Below are 16,934 nucleotides of genomic sequence, written 5' to 3'. Positions count from 1 at the left end.
AGCAGCCTGTATGCAAACACCCTTTGGCTTGAGATTTAAGCATAAGTTCTAGCTACAATATAATCTTCTGTAACTGGCTGAGGAATATTATTTCTTTACTCTCATACATGAGGAAAAACCACTAGCGCTAAAATGACACAAAAGACAAAAAAATCACAGACTAAAGTATCGATCACCTTGAAATGACACCAGCAATTATTTCCATACAGCTTCCTGGCAGTGACTCCAGATATTTTCTGTTCTGCTCATCCTACCATACAAATTGATATTGATACCCACCAGCATGAAAGAATAGGCAGCACATCCCTCTCTATAAACCTTTGAAAAGCATGCTGATTTTCTCACAGGCTCTTCTGAAGCTGTAGCTGCTTCTGCCGTACCAGAGAACGGGTAAATGGATTAGTTCAAGCAGTTTGGCACAGGGTGGTTTAGGGATGATGCCTGAAAAGCGTCAGAGGCTGATGTGGATCAGCAGTGCCATCCAGTGGGACAGAGTATGACACAACACCCCTCTGAAGCTGTAGGGGAGCACGGCGTCCCCGCTGCCGCTCCCGGTAGGATCCGAAGGTCCACTTCGTTAGAAGAAACGTCGAGAAACCCAGCAAGTTTTGGGAAAACTGTCAGTATGCTGCTGCCTGCGACCTGTGAGTTGTGTAGGTACCCTCACATACTGCTTTTGAGACAGCAGCAGGCACTTCAGTTATTTGAAATATCAAAGACTTGAAAATTAGCACCCGCACAACCCCTTTCTTTTTGGGAACGCTGCTCAGGTGAAGCCTCAGTAATTGAGTTTTATAAATCACAGGTATTGTCATTTTCACATTTTGCTTTTATTTTGTGAATTTTGTTAGATAAACATCCTGTGGGCATGAAAGTGATTTTCTTTGTAACACCATTAGAGTCCTTCATACAAGATTTCTGGGCTCCAGATCCTGATTTCTTTTTTTCCACAGTTTTATTTCACATAGATGCATCACAGTTGCCTTTATTGTGACAAATACAAAACCATGATGGCTTGGCTTCACGAGCGAAGATTTTGGGAAGGGCTTTAACCACGCTTACTTCAAGCACAATGACTAAGGGCAAGTGGGATACGCAAGTGTGGTTTGAAAAGGATGTTTAGGCAATCAGGGAGTGTCCGACTGGGACTGTCATCTTCTGAGTAATCTCAAGCTACCCATGCACTGGTCCGCTTGCACGCAAGGTTGGATCTGCTGCTACCCGTGTACCTTGTCACCTACCGGTTCGACCCTCACCTGTCCATACTGACAAGTGAGAGCAAGTCCTTCCAGTCAGCCCTTCCTATCACTGTGAAGCAGAATTCATCAAGTGTCGGATTGTTCACCCACTAATAGGGAATGTGTGCTGGGACAAAAACAAATGTATTTTATATATATACAGGTATGTGTTTAAAAATACATTTCAGTGATGTTCTAATTCCATATCAAACTAATTTTGAATTTGTAAAAATTTAAGTGGCAAGCATAACTGACTTACAGTTCTGCACTAGCAGACTTAGGAATTTAAATAGTAGGAAGGCTTTAACGTGAAATCTAAGTAGTGCTAGGTGAAATCTGCAGTGCATCCATTTCTGCAGCCGGCACATGAATTCTTAACAGGCTGGGTTGCCTCTTCCATAGCATACCTCTGTGCATGCAAGCTGCCCCTTTGCACAGCACACACCCCCATCTACCTTGTCTGCATTGATCCACCACAGTACTCAGTCACACAAACTATCCCACTATCAGCTCTGCAATTCCTAAGAAGCTGGAGCACTATCAGCTCTGCACCTCAGATTTCCTCCTAGGTTTGTTTTCTAGGTTGCATCCTTAAAACTTGCAGTTCGTAATTCTTTAAGTTACGTATCTTTAAGCTAATACAAATTATGCTCTTTAGATTAAGAAAAACGAAAATCCCTACATTATCTTGACCATTTAAAATGACAATGAATTACTATATGTTAATCAGAAAACATACAATAGAACTGTTCATTAACAACTAATGATGACAATGATAATGTTACCTGTTATGACAGTGTAACTGCAGACATTGTGAGTGTGCACGTGTGTATGCAGATATGTGGGGGCTCAACACAGAGAAAGACTGGAAATACTGTTCCTTAAAAATCAATTTATTCCTTATAAAGAAAGCAGAAGAAAGATTTTGCATTAAAAAATGCATTTGTTGTAGTTAACATTGCAACTGGTTGCTGGTTTCAATGCCCTACAGACAGATCATTATGGAATTATGATGATTAGCAGGAAAATCACATACAGCCAGCTACAAAGTATGGAATTTGCCCCGAGATACTTACAAGCTTTTGTGTCTTCTCTATTTTGAAGGGCAAAGCACACACACCCTACTAAAAAAATCCCCAACACAAAACCAAACCAACCAAGGATAAAACACAGAATTACCATATTATAGCTTCCCATGGATTTTCCTTGAAACTTCCTTATGTCCTGGTTAGAAAATATACAAAATCATCTAGAAAGCTGAGTTGTGCAAAGGCGGAAATAAAAATGAAAAAAAAAATATTAAAAACAAAAATACACAGTTCCTGTGTCTTTTTTTTTTTAAAAAAAAAATTTAAAACTTCTCAAATGTCTTAAATGGAACATTTCTGACATAGCTGTGTTGTGCATCACACATAAACCAGACTGAGGGCAGTTACAGCTGAATACAATCATATATTTAGGCCCAAGACAAGACTGTAGGACTTTCGCATTTTCACGGAGAGAGAGAGAGATGACAAAACAAACAAACAAACAAACAAAAACACCCAGAAAACCAGAACAAAACAAATAAATGCATAGGCAAAACATCAAAAAAAACATAAAAAAGGCAAAGACTAGAACTATCCCAAATGACATTAACATAGAAAATGCAATTCCAGCTCTAAAATGTTGTTGACCTTTTTATAAAAATACTTGTAACTACATAGAAAATTTCAAGCCACAGCTATTTGAATAACTAGTAGGTCCTATGTACTGAATAAATGTCCTGAAGTACTAACAATTCCATTCAACATTTTCTCATTACATCAAAGGTTCAAGCTAATAATTTCACTGCAGCAGAAAGCAAGATCAGTTGAAGTCTTTTGTGGCTGGTTATTAAATAAGATCACAAACAAGAAACAACTCATATATGGTATCTTGTTTGTTTACTTTAAGAATTTTGATGTGGAATAACTTCTTGTGTAGGTGCTATTTCTTGTCTTGGTATTGTTTCTGGAACAAAATATATGGGAATTTACTCTTTTGAAAAAGATAGTGTCTTTCTGTACAGTATCACTGTACAGTACATCCTCTTTGGCTGGAAACCATCACTGTCAAGATCTACACCAGAAGTATTTACTAAATGAGCAATGTGTGCCATAGTGTTAGGTATACTTACAGAAGAGATTATATTATCAGATATACCGAGATTGAATCTTAAATGCACCATCTTGAAAGAAAGGAAAAGAACAGAACACCCAGAGTGCCCCCAAATAACTTCTGCGTCAGATGCTGGAATCCAGGTAATTCTACTTGTACTTCTAACTTAGGACTACAGTTGGAAGAACATTAATTATTAAAGTACATGCAGAGAAATACATGCAGGTTTGTCTTTAAAATCTCCGACAGCGCTCTGTCAGGACACAAAGCCTCTATGCAGTAAAACAATGCACAGTTCCATTACTGTGCATTTTTACAATTTGCCTCTTCCAGGAGCCACTCAATTCCGTTTAGCAATCCAGCTAAAGTTGCAGCTACAGTGTCCTGCACCTGTGAAGATAAAAAAAGCTGTAGTGGAGATCACAGAATTACAGAATAGTGGGGGTTGGAAGTAACCATATCTAGTCCAACCCTCTTGCTAAAGCAGCTTCATGCAGAGCAGGCTGCACAGGATTGTATGCAGGGGGATTCTGAGTATCTCCAGAGAAGACTCCACAACCTCTCTGGGTAGCCCATTCCAGTTCAATCACTCTCACAGTGAAGTCTTTCCTCATGTTCAGGTGGCACTTCCTGTGTTTCAGTTTGTGCCTGTTGACCCTTATCTTACCGCTGGGCAACACTGAAAAGAGCCTGCCCCCGTCCTCTCCATGCCTGCCCTGAGGATACTTGCATTCCTTAGTAAGATTCTCTCTCAGATGTCTCTCCTCCAGGCTAAACAGCCCCAGCTCTCTCAAACTAGAGATAACATGTAACAAGACCTAACATTTTAGCATCACTCCATCTATCCTTAAAGTGAGAAATACTTGTACCAAGTCTAAATTTTTATCACTGGTTTAAAGGTCCCTTAGACAGAGATTACTTAAGAGTTAAGTACAAAAAGAAAATACTACTGTATAAAATTAATTGCAAGATCCATTAGGCAGGCCTTTAATTCTTTGTATCAAGGTGAAGTTTATTCATTCAATAAGCTATTCTGGAACATTATACTTACTTTATGAATGAGAATCTACTTGAAAATTCTTCTCATAACTCTTAAAGCAAAAAAGCTGCTAGCTTTACAATTCAATGCACATTCTTCTCAGATTTTGTAATGTAGTATAAGGAGGTATGTTTTTTAAAAAGCCTGTAAACATGTTCCTTATGAAATCAAAGGAATTAAATCAGAATTTTGGGGGGTTTTATTAAGTATTACTCTTTAGTTACATAACACCACAAAAAAGAAATTATGTGTGGCTGAGACATACTGATATATACTGTGCTTGACAAGCATAAAGGAACAGGTTCAGGGCACCACATGCTAGGTAAAAACCCATTTGTCAAAAACTCATCAAGCAAGTGACAATTAACTGTGCTCTCAAATTGGCAGAAAAATCTACCATGTGTCCAAGACCTTGGATCATGAATCAGAAAATTCATATTTAAATTAAATGAAGCTTCCTTTTAGTCTCTTCATGGCCAGCATTTTGTCTTTCCTTACGTTCTGGGTCCATCTTAACTTTCTTGTGTTTAAGTGGGCAAGCCACTTAGCTTCCCTATGCTTAGCCAGGCTAATGCTTCGTCCTAGTGGACCAAAGCAATTAAATTCTTCACTTTGGTGGAGACCTCATGTACTAGTTTTGAAAGCTGCACACTTGCTTAGGCCAGTACAGTTCAGAAATACAAGACTAAATTAAATTTAAGCCACAGAGATATGGGGAAAAAAAAACAATAAAAGGTTTAAAAGCAGGTACCATCCAGGGCTGATGTAGCAGATTTAGTTGCAACTGATGTGCCATGTAAACACACGGAATTCTTTTCACATCAGTGTGAGAGACACAAGACAAAACCAGCAGAGGTCTGCTCGGAGGCCCGAGGGCTGGATCAATCATTGCCAAAATATGAGCCAGTTCCTCTTGACGATCATGCTCTAAGAAATAATTTTTAAATACAAAAGTATTAAATACATGCAAATCACAAGAAACTATCTTTTTTACAAGAATTTACAATTTCATAGGTGGGGAAACAGAGGGCTGGAAGGGACATGAGCTTCCTTGTCACAAGGGTGGATCATCCACATTCATGTCATCACACAGATGGATCATGTCACACTTAGATGTTATTCAAAGATCTCCACAGATTCTACAGGCAGCCTATTCCCATCCTCAGCACCTGAGTGTTTTTCAAGTACCTCAAAGTGATCAAAACTGCAATAAGCCACTAATACACACTGCAAAGTCAGCAGCCCTTTCCCACTGACCATACTTTTCTCCTTACTATACTCCTTCACTCTTTTTCACTCTCTTCTGAGCAATCCCCTTCTCTCCATTTAAAGTTTATGAACGTAAAGACAATTATCAGAATAGGTATTTGGCTTATCCTCTTACAGAACTACCCTGATTTGGACTAATTGCATCTTTACTGCAGTTTTAGCAGTGAAGGGTCTATTTTGAGGCTATTAAGGCTATTATGCCAACATCAACCCATTTCAGGCTGCTTCTCCTAGCCATGCCTAGGGTTTTTTGCTTTTGGGTTTTTTTTTTGTTTTGTTATTTTGTTGGTTTGTCTATTTTGTTTTTAATCTAGATCATTTTCCACCTGTAGCTTAGATAGCAACCTTATCAGTATCTGTCGCAAGAAAAAGTGCCATAACTCCTCAAAGGGAAATGAGGGGGAGTATCTGATAAAGAACCTCTTTTACTGGATAATCCATTAGGAAATAGCATTAGTGAAGCTAATTAGTTAAGAAATTTTTAAAGAATCGGAACATGGATTTTGATGTATTGCACATTCTTTGCATCTTTTATGATGTTCCAATCATTTGCAAAATATGGATAAAGATAAACCCCTTACTTTTATGAGCTTCTGCATTAGCAACATAAATGAATCCATCCACTACTTCGCACACCTTTTTCACTTGGGCTATTACACTGTAGTGCACGGCTTGCTGGTTCCCTGTGATGCTGTTCTCTTGGTAGAACATCTTATTCACAGCAACAGCTTGCTCTGCCTTTGCTCTCCTCCTTTCCACACTGAAAGATATTTCAGTATTTCAGTAGTCAGGTTATTTGAGAATGCAAAAACTGCATTTTGTGAGTCCTGGTAGCACAGGAGAGGGAAAGAAAAGAGCCTGAGCCAGCAAAACAGTTTTCTTTCTCCCTGCCCGCTCCCATCCTTACTTTTTCTCTAGTATACCTATGCAGATGGTTAGCAATCTGAAAGATGCACACATGAAAAATTAACAGCTGGAAAAAGTAAAGATATGCATTGAAGCTTCAGACTGTAAGAGACAGCCATGCATGTGAATGCACACATAAAAAATCATATGATGAAAATATGAGGAAAAGTATAAACTAACCTAGAAATTGTACTTTTTCTTTTTTTTTGGTGGAGACCATATCTTACCTGGTGGTTGAATACAATGTCAGAATATTGAATTTTTGATTGTTATTAAGCTGAAAACTGACTCCTGATCCAATTCCTACAGGGGAAAAATGATTGTATGAGGTTACAATCACTTGGTTACTGAATTCAACTAAGTGGTAGGCTGAAAATTTCAGTGATGCTATAAAATGGGTTCATCCAAGCCTATGGTGTTGCTGTTAAGGGTAGCATATTTTCTATTTTACAATTAGATTTCATATATGCTCTAATTGCTATGACAATTTAACTAAAATCAATCAAATGGTATTAAAACATCATAACGAGGAATTTCTGTATTTCTGATACTTAGGTTGAATCTTGAAACCTAAGTCAGAGAGGAGCCAGACTTGGGTTCTTCAGCTGAAATAGGGATAAGAAAGGTTCTAGTCTATTTACTACAAACTGCATTGAAAAGGACATGAGAGAGAAAAAAAGGTAACACCACTAAAATAGTATTTTCACACTTTATACACATAGTGTAATTATTAAAATTCTCCTGTGCTGAAAGAAACACTAGTTAAAATTAAGAAATCTTTTGCTCTGGTTTGGACTGAAGTAAAATTACAGATGTTCAAGCCTATCTTTCTAAACATTGAAAAAAAAAATCCTTCTCTCCTCCTGTAACTCTTCTAAACTAAATTTTCACCATTTGACACCAAAATACTGAATCATATAAAGGATCAGTCTTGACATCCTTATAAAAACAAAAGTGTGGTTTTTAGCCACTTACTGCAGGCAGTGTGTAAATAAAGTTCTGTCTTCATTTATCTATTACAAAAGCAGGTATAACATGGAATTCAGGATCAGAATGGAACTACAAGGAGCAAAATGAATCCTCTGACATTGTCCAAATTTAATCATAAATTCACTGAAGCCGTAATTTTATCTCAAATGTTTACTGCAATTATCCAAAGCAATACAAAGACAGATTATTTTTCCATCATTATATTTTGTACTATTACGAGTTTCAAGCAAAGAATAAAGCATCCTTTTTCTCCATTTCTCTCCAGAGTTTTTTCTGCTATATCTCCTTATAAAATAAAAAGCTGAAAACAAAACCAGCATTACCATGAATTTGCCTTTGAGGTAGGCCAGCCAGCAGCAGAATTTCTGGGCACGTCATCATCTTTTGTACTAAAGAGTCATCCAGCTCTTCCAAACCTGGCCCAAACATAGCAAAGCGAGGTTCTGCCTGAGTGACCAGTGATTGCAAAAAGGAAGTGACGGCCCCATACCGGGGACGGCTTGATTTCAAACTTCTTCTGCTCTGGGGACAGCTTTTTTTGTATCTGTGTAAAATAGATGTAACTAGGAATTAAACACAAATACAAAAGAGATATTAACCAAACAACATAAACTGATTCAAGTCCCACACTTCTCATGCTTTGTCACAACTCAAGCACACATCAAAAACGATGGAAGTTTCAAACTGATGGTTTCAAGCAGGAAAGGCATCAGTCCTTCTGAAGTCCAAATATTGACTTCTCAATCTTTAGTGCACTTCTGTCTATGGATCTTTTAATTTGATTTAAAATATAAAATAAAGTTACAAATTCGCCAACCTCACTGAGCACAGTTGGTAAAATAACATCCAAGCTGATGAGTCACACACAATGTAAAAAGTGTGAGACTGAGTGCATTTCAAACATCAAGTAGACTGGTTTTAAACGTATTAACCATGAACAGGTGACACCACCTAAAAAAGACCATTTCCCCTGTAGGCACAGAGAACATATATGAAACAAGTGTTGTCTGCAAGCTTATGATGTACTCACTTGAAGCAGAAACTGGAAGGCATGGAAAAGTTTTGGTAATCAAAGGGAAGAGGTAACAGTCATACCAGTGGCAGACATCTTAGAGAAATAGCTTCAGTCTCTGCTTCTGTGGTCACAGTAGGCTGCTGCTGGACAAACCTGTTCTAGGAAACCTTAAACATGTGCTCCCATACACCCAAACTGAGATGCTTCAGTTGACCTCAGCAAAACCATTAAGTGCTCACAGACACAATGAGAATTAGTGGTAGGTGGTTCCCAATATGTGATTCAGCTGAACAGTATTCAGGCCTGAAGAGATTTAAATCCAATGTTCAAAATCAGTAGATATTTTGCACTTCAAATTCTGGGTGTTTCTCCCTCATCTGTAACATACAGATGAAAAGCACGGACATTGCAGAGGTTAGGGCACTTATCCTGAAGCAACAGCTTCATGAAATCAGGTCGTAAAAAACCTGTAATCAAAAAAATTAAAAAAAAAACAACAAAAAAAACACAAAACCACCACCACAAAAACTAATCTACTTAAGAGATCTTCTGAGTCATCCAACCACATTAAAGTGTTGTTACACTTTCCAACTATACTAGCTGAAACCACAGTCTGTCTTACAGCTATTGAGCTAAAAGAATACTACTTGTTTTTCTGTGCACATTCAAATAAATCCTCTTTTTTTTTGCCCCACCCCCTAACTCTTCCAGGTAAGATTAAAAAACTAAAAATAAAAATTCATTCCACTTAAAGACTCCTTGGTACTTTTATTAAAGTAAGAAATCATGTCATTGTACTGAGAGTGAAGCACACATCTTTATCAAGACTAACACTACACACAGATTCTGAGAGGACTGTATTTCTGTGGCATGATGAACATGCAGTTTTTGTAATGTTAGCTTTGACAGTTCCAACATTTTACATTCTTTGTTCCAAACAAAAAGAGCTGAACAAACTGTCAAACAAAACCAGGCAACTGTACTTCCAAAATAAACAGTGGATTTGAGACCCATCAAAAATTTAAGCAGTAGCTTAAAGCACAGTGTTACTCCTGTCAATATGAAACATGCCTCTGGGCTGATTATTACTGCTGTAGTAAGTTGTGCAAGACAGTATGAAGATACTTACACTGCCATGTAATCATACAGTGCATTATCGCTGACCTCTGAAAAGGCTTTATTAAAAATCTCGACATCTGGGAGTGATTTCCAATCAACAGATGTCCAAAAAGGGAGATCCCTCAGGAGAAAATACCTCCATAACAACGGATCTTGCACAGCAGCCCTCCAGTAACAACTCGTGCTTCCCAAATGGCACAAGTCTTGGGGGGAGAGATAGGACATAATGTTCAGCTGCACGTCGATCTGAAAACCGTCGAGAGCAGCGGTTTAACAACCCGGGACCAGAGCAGTGAAGATCTCAGAGGCTTTCCCCCCTACCCCTGACGGGGCCTCACTCACCGGCAGTGTCTGCAAGGCGCTCACCTTCTCCGCCTCCTCCGGGAACGAAGGAGGAGAAAGACCCGCGAACGCGGCGGTAGGACCGCCTTCTCGGGTCCCTCGCCTCCATCGTTCCCTAAGGATACGGAGACGACCCCGCACAGCAGCCTCCAACCCGCCCCGCTGCTCCGCTCCACCAGCCGCCATCGCACCGACCACCACTGTCTCTGCCACCGCCCCTCGGAGCTATCGCGCCGGCGCTGGGGCGGAGAGACAGGCGGTCCTCCGTGTGTGCCAGCTCACTGCAGTCGTTCTTGGTTTTGCTTTAGGAATAGTTGATATGGACCTGTATTCCGGGAGTTCTCTGAATGCCCGTTTTTAATGCAAGAAAAGTGTAAGTTTGCATAAGAAGGATGGTCAGATCCTGAACTGCGAGCTCTCTAAGCGAGCTCTTCAGACACAAGATTTTTTCCCAGCCCATCCTGTTTCAGTTGCGGGGTTTCATGAGGTAACACAACATTTGTTTTGCAGCTGCTGTGTTCCACCCTTGGCCTTTTAAAGGTCCCTCGCATGCAGCCACATATTTCTCTAACATGTTTTTGCCCGTTTCTCGGAAATCCAGCCACACAGTCTTTGATCTGCAACCCAGGTCACTGTTAGAGACAGGATCTGTTGTCTCAAGGCTTTCCTGCTTCCCTTCTCCACAGTGTTGCAGTCCCCAGTAGCACATTTCTCCACCGTACATCATTGCCAGTAAGTGAGTGTCACTAAATACACCTGCAAAAGCAATTTAGATCAAGGACTTTATTGTTCTAAGTAAGTACACAGCTTAAAAACTTCAGTATCTTTTTTCAGTAACACTGAAAAAAAAAAAGTCCAAATACGTAGCGTAAGTCTATTAACTGGGTACACCAAAACCCCCCCAAATTTAACCATGAGATGACTGACACTGGCCAGAAGAGAACCTGGATCGAGTTCTGGATCATTATTTATCCATTTTGCCTCTCCATACTGCTAAAATCTTTTAAGACTGCCATACAAATGTTGTTCTGATAATTGTGCTTGCCTGTTTATCTTAGAAAATTTCAGTATTTCTTTGCAATACATTTAGCACAGGCATGATTGTGCATATTTATTTTAGAATACTTCTTTGCCTCCCCCAATTTAAGCCTAAAAGATGATGCTGTTTGATCATCCATCATCTTAACTTGGGTCAATCAGCAGCAGTCTGAATATTGTAATAGAAAGCCACATGTGTCCATGGTCACTGAAAAAAAAATTAAAAAAAAAAATCAAAATATCCTGCTAAATAAATCTACAAATCAGTTACTGAACTTGGCTCTGTCTGTGGAGCTTAAATGGAGCAATGTTACTTTCAGATGAAATTGAGCAAGAAGATGGTCCAACACCCATAGCTAGAATACAGCTAGTTTTGAGTGTTTATAATGAGGGCACCATGTCCTCAGCGCCAGCCCTACAAATCCCCTCCTCCTGCACCACCCTACCTGCATCACACTCATGCAGCCACAGATTCTCATGTACATATACTGTAGTAATGCAACTTACATAAAGCTACATAAAGTGCGTGTAGAGAGACTAAAAATTTGCCAAATCTAACCAGTTCTGTACACACTTGTGTGAAGTCAGTAATTCAGCGCTTGTGTCTATGTTCCCATATATGTAAACAGCAAGGCCAATATGAGAACATGTAGCACCATCTGCTGTCATGATTGTGCTTTCAACATTTGACAACTGGATGGCTGTAAAACATTCATACTGTGCAAGAAACATTCATTGCCTCAGACTGCCTTTCTCCAGTGCACTCAAAAACAGAGAAAATGAACACTGCCACCTCCTAAATTCTGTGAGTCAAGAAGAAAAGGGAGAGGCTGGGACAAAGCACTGCTGACAGCTTATCAGTTTCATCTGTTTTGTTTTAAAAAGTGACAGTTTTCAAACACAAATGAAGTCAAACAACAAAAATGTGCAACAAAGCATTTCATAAAGTGGAGCAGTTAGTAAGAGGAGCTTGGGGTCATGGGGTTTTTGGAGTTGTTCGGGGTTTTTTTACCTTCACTGAGTAATCTAGCTGAGTCTTTATCTTGAAGTGAGACATCTTCATTTAGCTGAAGAGGGCATCTAAAGCTAAGCATCTTCATCAGGTAATGAACGCCATCATTAAGACACTATGTACAGTTAAAACAAAAAAAGGCAAAACCTAAGTTCTAATTAGTTTAATGACAGCCAGAAATATTTCTTGCTATGAATTTCCCAAAACGCTATTTAAAGGGGGAGAAAAGGGGGAAGGGACAGGGAAAGGAAGCTGTATTTTCAAAGCAAATAGTCAAATTTTAAAACTGTATTCACGTGCTCATAGAACTTTTCAATCTCCTTTACCTTCTTAAATATGGCAATGTTTTCTCGTAGCCATTCACTCCTTTCTTTTGCTGTATGACAATACATGTATAGCAGGGCTCCTTTTCTCCAGTAAAGACATTCTAGCAACTCTGCACCAAGGATGTTCACTGGCTGAAATAAAATCCAACAAACTGGGCTAACCCCAAAAAAATATCTGAACCACTCATATACATACTTACATACTTACACATGCAAATAGCATTATATTAAGCCTCTAACTTTAGAGGATGTACTTGACAGCAACAGTCACAGACACAAGCTTAATTGTTTGGAACTCAACTGCCAAAAGCACACAGAATCATGCAATATTCGCAAGAAAAAACGTGAGCATGCAACAAGCTGTTCAGAAAAAAATACTTTAACAATTTAAATACAAATAAGACTTGAAAAATTTTCAGAAGATCTTAAATACTGCCCATCAAAAACACAAGATACTGACATCCTGTTTCAGATTTTTTATTTTAAAATACTGCAGTAGCTAATTCTCTGGCTGAATAACATCAGTACTCACTTCTTCATTTACGTTGCATTCCCTCACTAGGACTTCTGGCTCTGAAAGAATACAAGTAAGTTCTTTAACTTTCTGCAAGGAGGATTGTTCTGGAAAATCTTCATCCACAAGCTGGTTCTCCTCAAAATATGTAATGTCTAAGACAGCCTATGAAAACAAGATAAGCAATGTAGAAATGCTACTAGCAAAATAATCAGGTAGTAGTGTGCAGTAACATACAAGCTTGATACAGTTTCTAGAATTTTATGATTTTAAGGTAATTTTTCACATTTAGGTTACAAACGCTGTAAGTTAGAAATATTTTAAGCATGTTGACAGTGAATACAAACTCAAACCCCTTTCTGTCCTTCAGTACCAGCACAATTATTACCAACTCTAAGTTATCTTCTTACTGAAACAAATGCAGTCCTGCACTTAATGGATGTGCATTGCAGCTATCAAGTTATAGAGATCTCCTTCTGGTATACTCTCTTGCCTACACCCAACCCTCTCTCACACCCTACACAGCAGACTTTCTTGAAAGGGCACTCTTAAGGCCTTACACATACTACCTGTGTATAGAGCTGCAAAAGCGTGGAAGGATGTTCTTTCCCTTCGTTATGGAAGTCCTTCAATTTATCCAGAGTAGCAGAGCCCTTTGTTAAGAAGGTATCTGAAGGAAGAACACAATTACTTCCTTAGCGCTGGAAAGCACTCTGAGCCTTCCTTGCTCTCCCGTTTCATTTCATGTGGCTTTATCCTCCCTTGCGGTATCTACAAGGGCGGCTGAATACAGCATTCCAACAGGCCCACTGTTTTGTCGGACTACACCTTTCACTGCTTAAGGACATTCATGGCAGTGGTCTGATGCTTCAAAACCAATTCCACACACTCCAATCCCGAAGAAGTCGTGCATTTACAAGCACAACTCGCACACTTCACGCCTCCTGCAGGAGGGAGACGCGGAGCCCTCAGCCGCTGCCCAAGGAGGGCTCCGCTCCCGGGCCCGTCTCGCTGAGCTCCGAGACGCTGCACAACGCGGCGGCAGCAGAAGGCGGAGCTGCCCCGCGAAGCCGGGCAGGGCCCAACCCCGTCCCCTTTCTCCTGCAGCCTCTCACCGTCGCTGCCTGCTCCCCCGGACGCCGCTAGCCGCCGGCCCAGAGCTGCCAGCCGGGGCCGCAGAGCGGACACCGTACCCCGTGCCTCTGCGCCGCCCGGCTCCCCCATCGCCGCCGCCCGGCACCGGGAGGGAGGGCAGGCGAGGCTGCCGCGACGGCGGCTGCTGACGGGGAAAGGCACGCAGGCGCAGGCGCGCTGTGGCCGCGGTCGCCGGGTGTTGGCGCTTCACCGGTAGTGAGCGGTATCTTCCCCGGCGGGGCGGGATGGGACCGGGAGGATGCTCGTGGAGCTCACTCTCCGTTCTTGCCGGCTGGGCCTTCCGCAGCGGCGCTGAGGGCTCATAGGGCTCTCCTGACCTCCAGCGCGAGGCCGCAGGAGGAGGACAGGCCTGCTGGGCAGGCCTTGCGCGGCCTGGAGGCGGGACTTCGGTATTTGTTTTATGTGGGGTTTAAAGCTCTCGCTTACAAGAGACGTTTATGGCTAGTGCAGATTTGTTTAGGGGTCCCCAGAAACACATGGCGTGTCCATATGTTGCTCCCAGAAGGGTGCTCTACAGCTTCACTGTGAGATAGGTCTTGCCCATAAGTGAACTAAAATGAAAGGCAGCTGCGTTTTCTAAGACGAAACCCATATTTTCTGTCGATAAATAATTTTTTTTTCCTAGGAGAAATCTCTTAATATTTTGGTTGGATGTGTATTGTCATGCATTCCTGCTTAGCCTGTAGCCAGATACGTGGAACAGATATAAGGAACAGTTGTGTTGCCAATAAAAAAATACTATGGTAGTTAACCATATCATACCTAGGAGTAGAAGAGGTGGTGCTTCATGTTTGAAGTGGACTACAACACTTTCCCTATTGTAAGTTTTGGGACTGAAGAATGGCCTTTCTTAGATCCTTTGCTTGCTTGGTCCTGCCTGCCCTTCTCTGTTTCAGTACTGTGTTGCTTTCTTAGTTCTTTCTTTATAACTAGTTGAGTGAGCAGGTGGGTCAGCCCTTAATGGTGCAGGAGATGTCTTTTGAAAAACAAAAGAGAACAAAACATAAACCTAAAATGTTTCTGTACTGAGTCATTTGATTAAGGAAGTGGTCCCTTTTTTTCTTACTGTGCTTCAGGCACTGTTACAGTTTATCTATATCTATTTTGAAAGCTAGATGTTTGTGCAATAGCTTTTCTTTTTCTCATAGAAATTGTTGTATCCTCTTTGTTTAAATATACAGTGAAATCTGGTTTTGATGTTTCTCATCAGTGTCTGAGATGGAAGAGGTGTGTTTCTGTATATAAACTGGTGAAATAGAAGTTGATACAAATGTTAAAAAGGGGGGTGATGTCTACTTCCCTGAGGAAAAGCGGACCTTGAAGATTTTTAGTGGGTTGATTTGTTTGTTTCTTTGTTAATTAATTTATTTACACACCCAGCCCCCAACCTAATTTTGCCATGAAATGTGCAAGGAAGCAGTGGAAGAGCATCGGGGCTCAGCAGGCTGGGGTGCTGTCTCCTCACTGCAGTGAGCAAACCCTCCCCATGGGCCCTGCCTCACTCCTGACTGCTGTGGCCTTTGTCCATCATTCCTCAAGATGTAGTTCCTCCAGCAGTAGGCCCCCAAGCTGCATTTTGTAGTTTGTGGAGCTGCTATGGTAGACTTCTCCCTACACATTGCAAAGTGCTTTGATCTGAAGGCTGGTGAAAGACTAGGTGTCTGACTATCTGAGAGAACAGTGTGCTCAATTTGCCTTATATTTTTGTTTTTACTTAAAACCTGTTTAGATGGATCCCTCCTAGATATGTAAGAGAGCATGGTCTGATTTGAGGTCTGCTCCCTCTAACTGTATTTTTCAGAGCTGGGGGATCTTCAGATTCTCAGAGCGTCCCACAAAGATTTGCATCCAGTATTTCTCTGAAACCCTGTTTCTGGGTGATACTTAACACAGATTATTTTGAAGCAGAAAACTGTTTCACTGCGTAGAGTTACATTTGGGAATAATTGCACTATAGTAAAATGATGTAAAAAAAAAAAAGAAAAGATGGTAAAAATATTAAGGGATAGATGTGGGATTTATGATCTTTCAGTTAGAATCATAGAATAGTTAGGGTTGGAAAGGAACTTAAGATCATCTAGTTCCAACCCCCCTGACATGGGCAGGGACACCTCATACTAAACCATGTCACCCAAGGCTTCGTCCGACCTGGCCTTGAACACTGCCAGGGATGGAGCATTCACTACCTCCCTGGGCAATCCATTCCAGTGCCTCAGCACCCTCACAGTAAAGAATTTCTTCCTTATATCCTATCTAAACCTTCGCTGTTTAAGTTCTAATCCATTACCCCTTGTCCTGTCACTACAATCCCTAATGAATAGTCCCTCACCAGCATCCCTGTAGGCCCCCTTCAGATACTGGAAGGCTGCTCTGTGGTCTCCACTCAGCCTTCTCTTCACCAGGCTGAACATCCCCAACTTTCTCAGCCTCTCTTCATACAGGAGGTGCTCCAGGCCCCTGATCATCCTCGTGGCCCTCCTCTGGACTTGTTCCAACAGTTCCATCTCCTTTTTATGTTGAGGACACCAGAACTGCACACAATACTCCAAGGGAGGTCTCAGAAGAGCAGGGTAAGGGGGCAGGATCACCTCCTTTGACCTGCTGGTCACACTTCTTTTGATGCAGCCCAGGATACAGCTGGCTTTCTGGGCTGCAAGCACACACTGAAGCCAGCTCATGTTCATTTTCTCATTGATCAACACCCCCAAGTCCTTCTCTGCAGGGCTGCCCAGAATTTTCTTTTTGCCCAGCCTGTAGCTCTGCCTGGGATTGCTCTGACCCAGGTGTAGGACCTTGCACTTGGCATGGTTAAACTTCATGAGGTTGGCATCA

The 16,934-nt window shown here is 41.0% G+C and overlaps 2 protein-coding genes across 2 annotated transcripts; both read right to left on the bottom strand.

The window, feature by feature from the left end:
- Positions 1–2,581: 2,581 nt before the first annotated feature.
- On the bottom strand, positions 2,582–10,276 carry FBXO4 (F-box protein 4). Its single transcript, XM_005151975.3, has 7 exons — positions 10,058–10,276; positions 9,726–9,961; positions 7,905–8,125; positions 6,819–6,894; positions 6,267–6,445; positions 5,168–5,343; positions 2,582–3,767 (listed from the first exon to the last, which is right to left on the bottom strand). The coding sequence occupies exons 1-7, from the start codon at positions 10,241–10,243 to the stop codon at positions 3,678–3,680; spliced, it is 1,164 nt and encodes a 387-aa protein (XP_005152032.1). The 5' UTR covers positions 10,244–10,276; the 3' UTR covers positions 2,582–3,677.
- Positions 10,277–10,495: 219 nt separating this feature from the next.
- RIMOC1 (RAB7A interacting MON1-CCZ1 complex subunit 1) lies at positions 10,496–14,426 on the bottom strand. The gene is made up of 6 exons (XM_013129735.3): positions 14,063–14,426; positions 13,517–13,617; positions 12,966–13,112; positions 12,434–12,565; positions 12,108–12,222; positions 10,496–10,813 (listed from the first exon to the last, which is right to left on the bottom strand). Exons 1-6 carry the CDS (start codon positions 14,169–14,171, stop codon positions 10,524–10,526), a joined length of 894 nt encoding a protein of 297 aa, XP_012985189.2. The 5' UTR covers positions 14,172–14,426; the 3' UTR covers positions 10,496–10,523.
- Between the last annotated feature and the right edge of the window lie 2,508 nt (positions 14,427–16,934).

This window comes from Melopsittacus undulatus, chromosome Z (genome assembly GCF_012275295.1).
Source record: "Melopsittacus undulatus isolate bMelUnd1 chromosome Z, bMelUnd1.mat.Z, whole genome shotgun sequence".
Lineage (NCBI taxonomy): Eukaryota > Metazoa > Chordata > Aves > Psittaciformes > Psittaculidae > Melopsittacus > Melopsittacus undulatus.
The sequence above is the reverse complement of the archived record's forward strand: the minus strand, read 5'-3'. Positions and strand labels throughout refer to the sequence as shown.

Coding starts and splice junctions, on each gene's coding strand:
- RIMOC1 (XM_013129735.3), bottom strand. CDS start 14,171: ATGGGGGAGCCGGGCGGCGCAGAGGCACGGGGTACGGTGTCCGCTCTG. Junction 12,566..12,965: donor AATGCAACGTAAATGAAGAA/GTGAGTACTGAT, acceptor ATTTTATTTCAG/CCAGTGAACATCCTTGGTGC. Junction 12,223..12,433: donor ACATTGCCATATTTAAGAAG/GTAAAGGAGATT, acceptor AACTGTACATAG/TGTCTTAATGATGGCGTTCA.
- FBXO4 (XM_005151975.3), bottom strand. CDS start 10,243: ATGGCGGCTGGTGGAGCGGAGCAGCGGGGCGGGTTGGAGGCTGCTGTG. Junction 9,962..10,057: donor GCGCCTTGCAGACACTGCCG/GTGAGTGAGGCC, acceptor GACGGTTTTCAG/ATCGACGTGCAGCTGAACAT. Junction 6,446..6,818: donor ACATTGTATTCAACCACCAG/GTAAGATATGGT, acceptor AATATCTTTCAG/TGTGGAAAGGAGGAGAGCAA.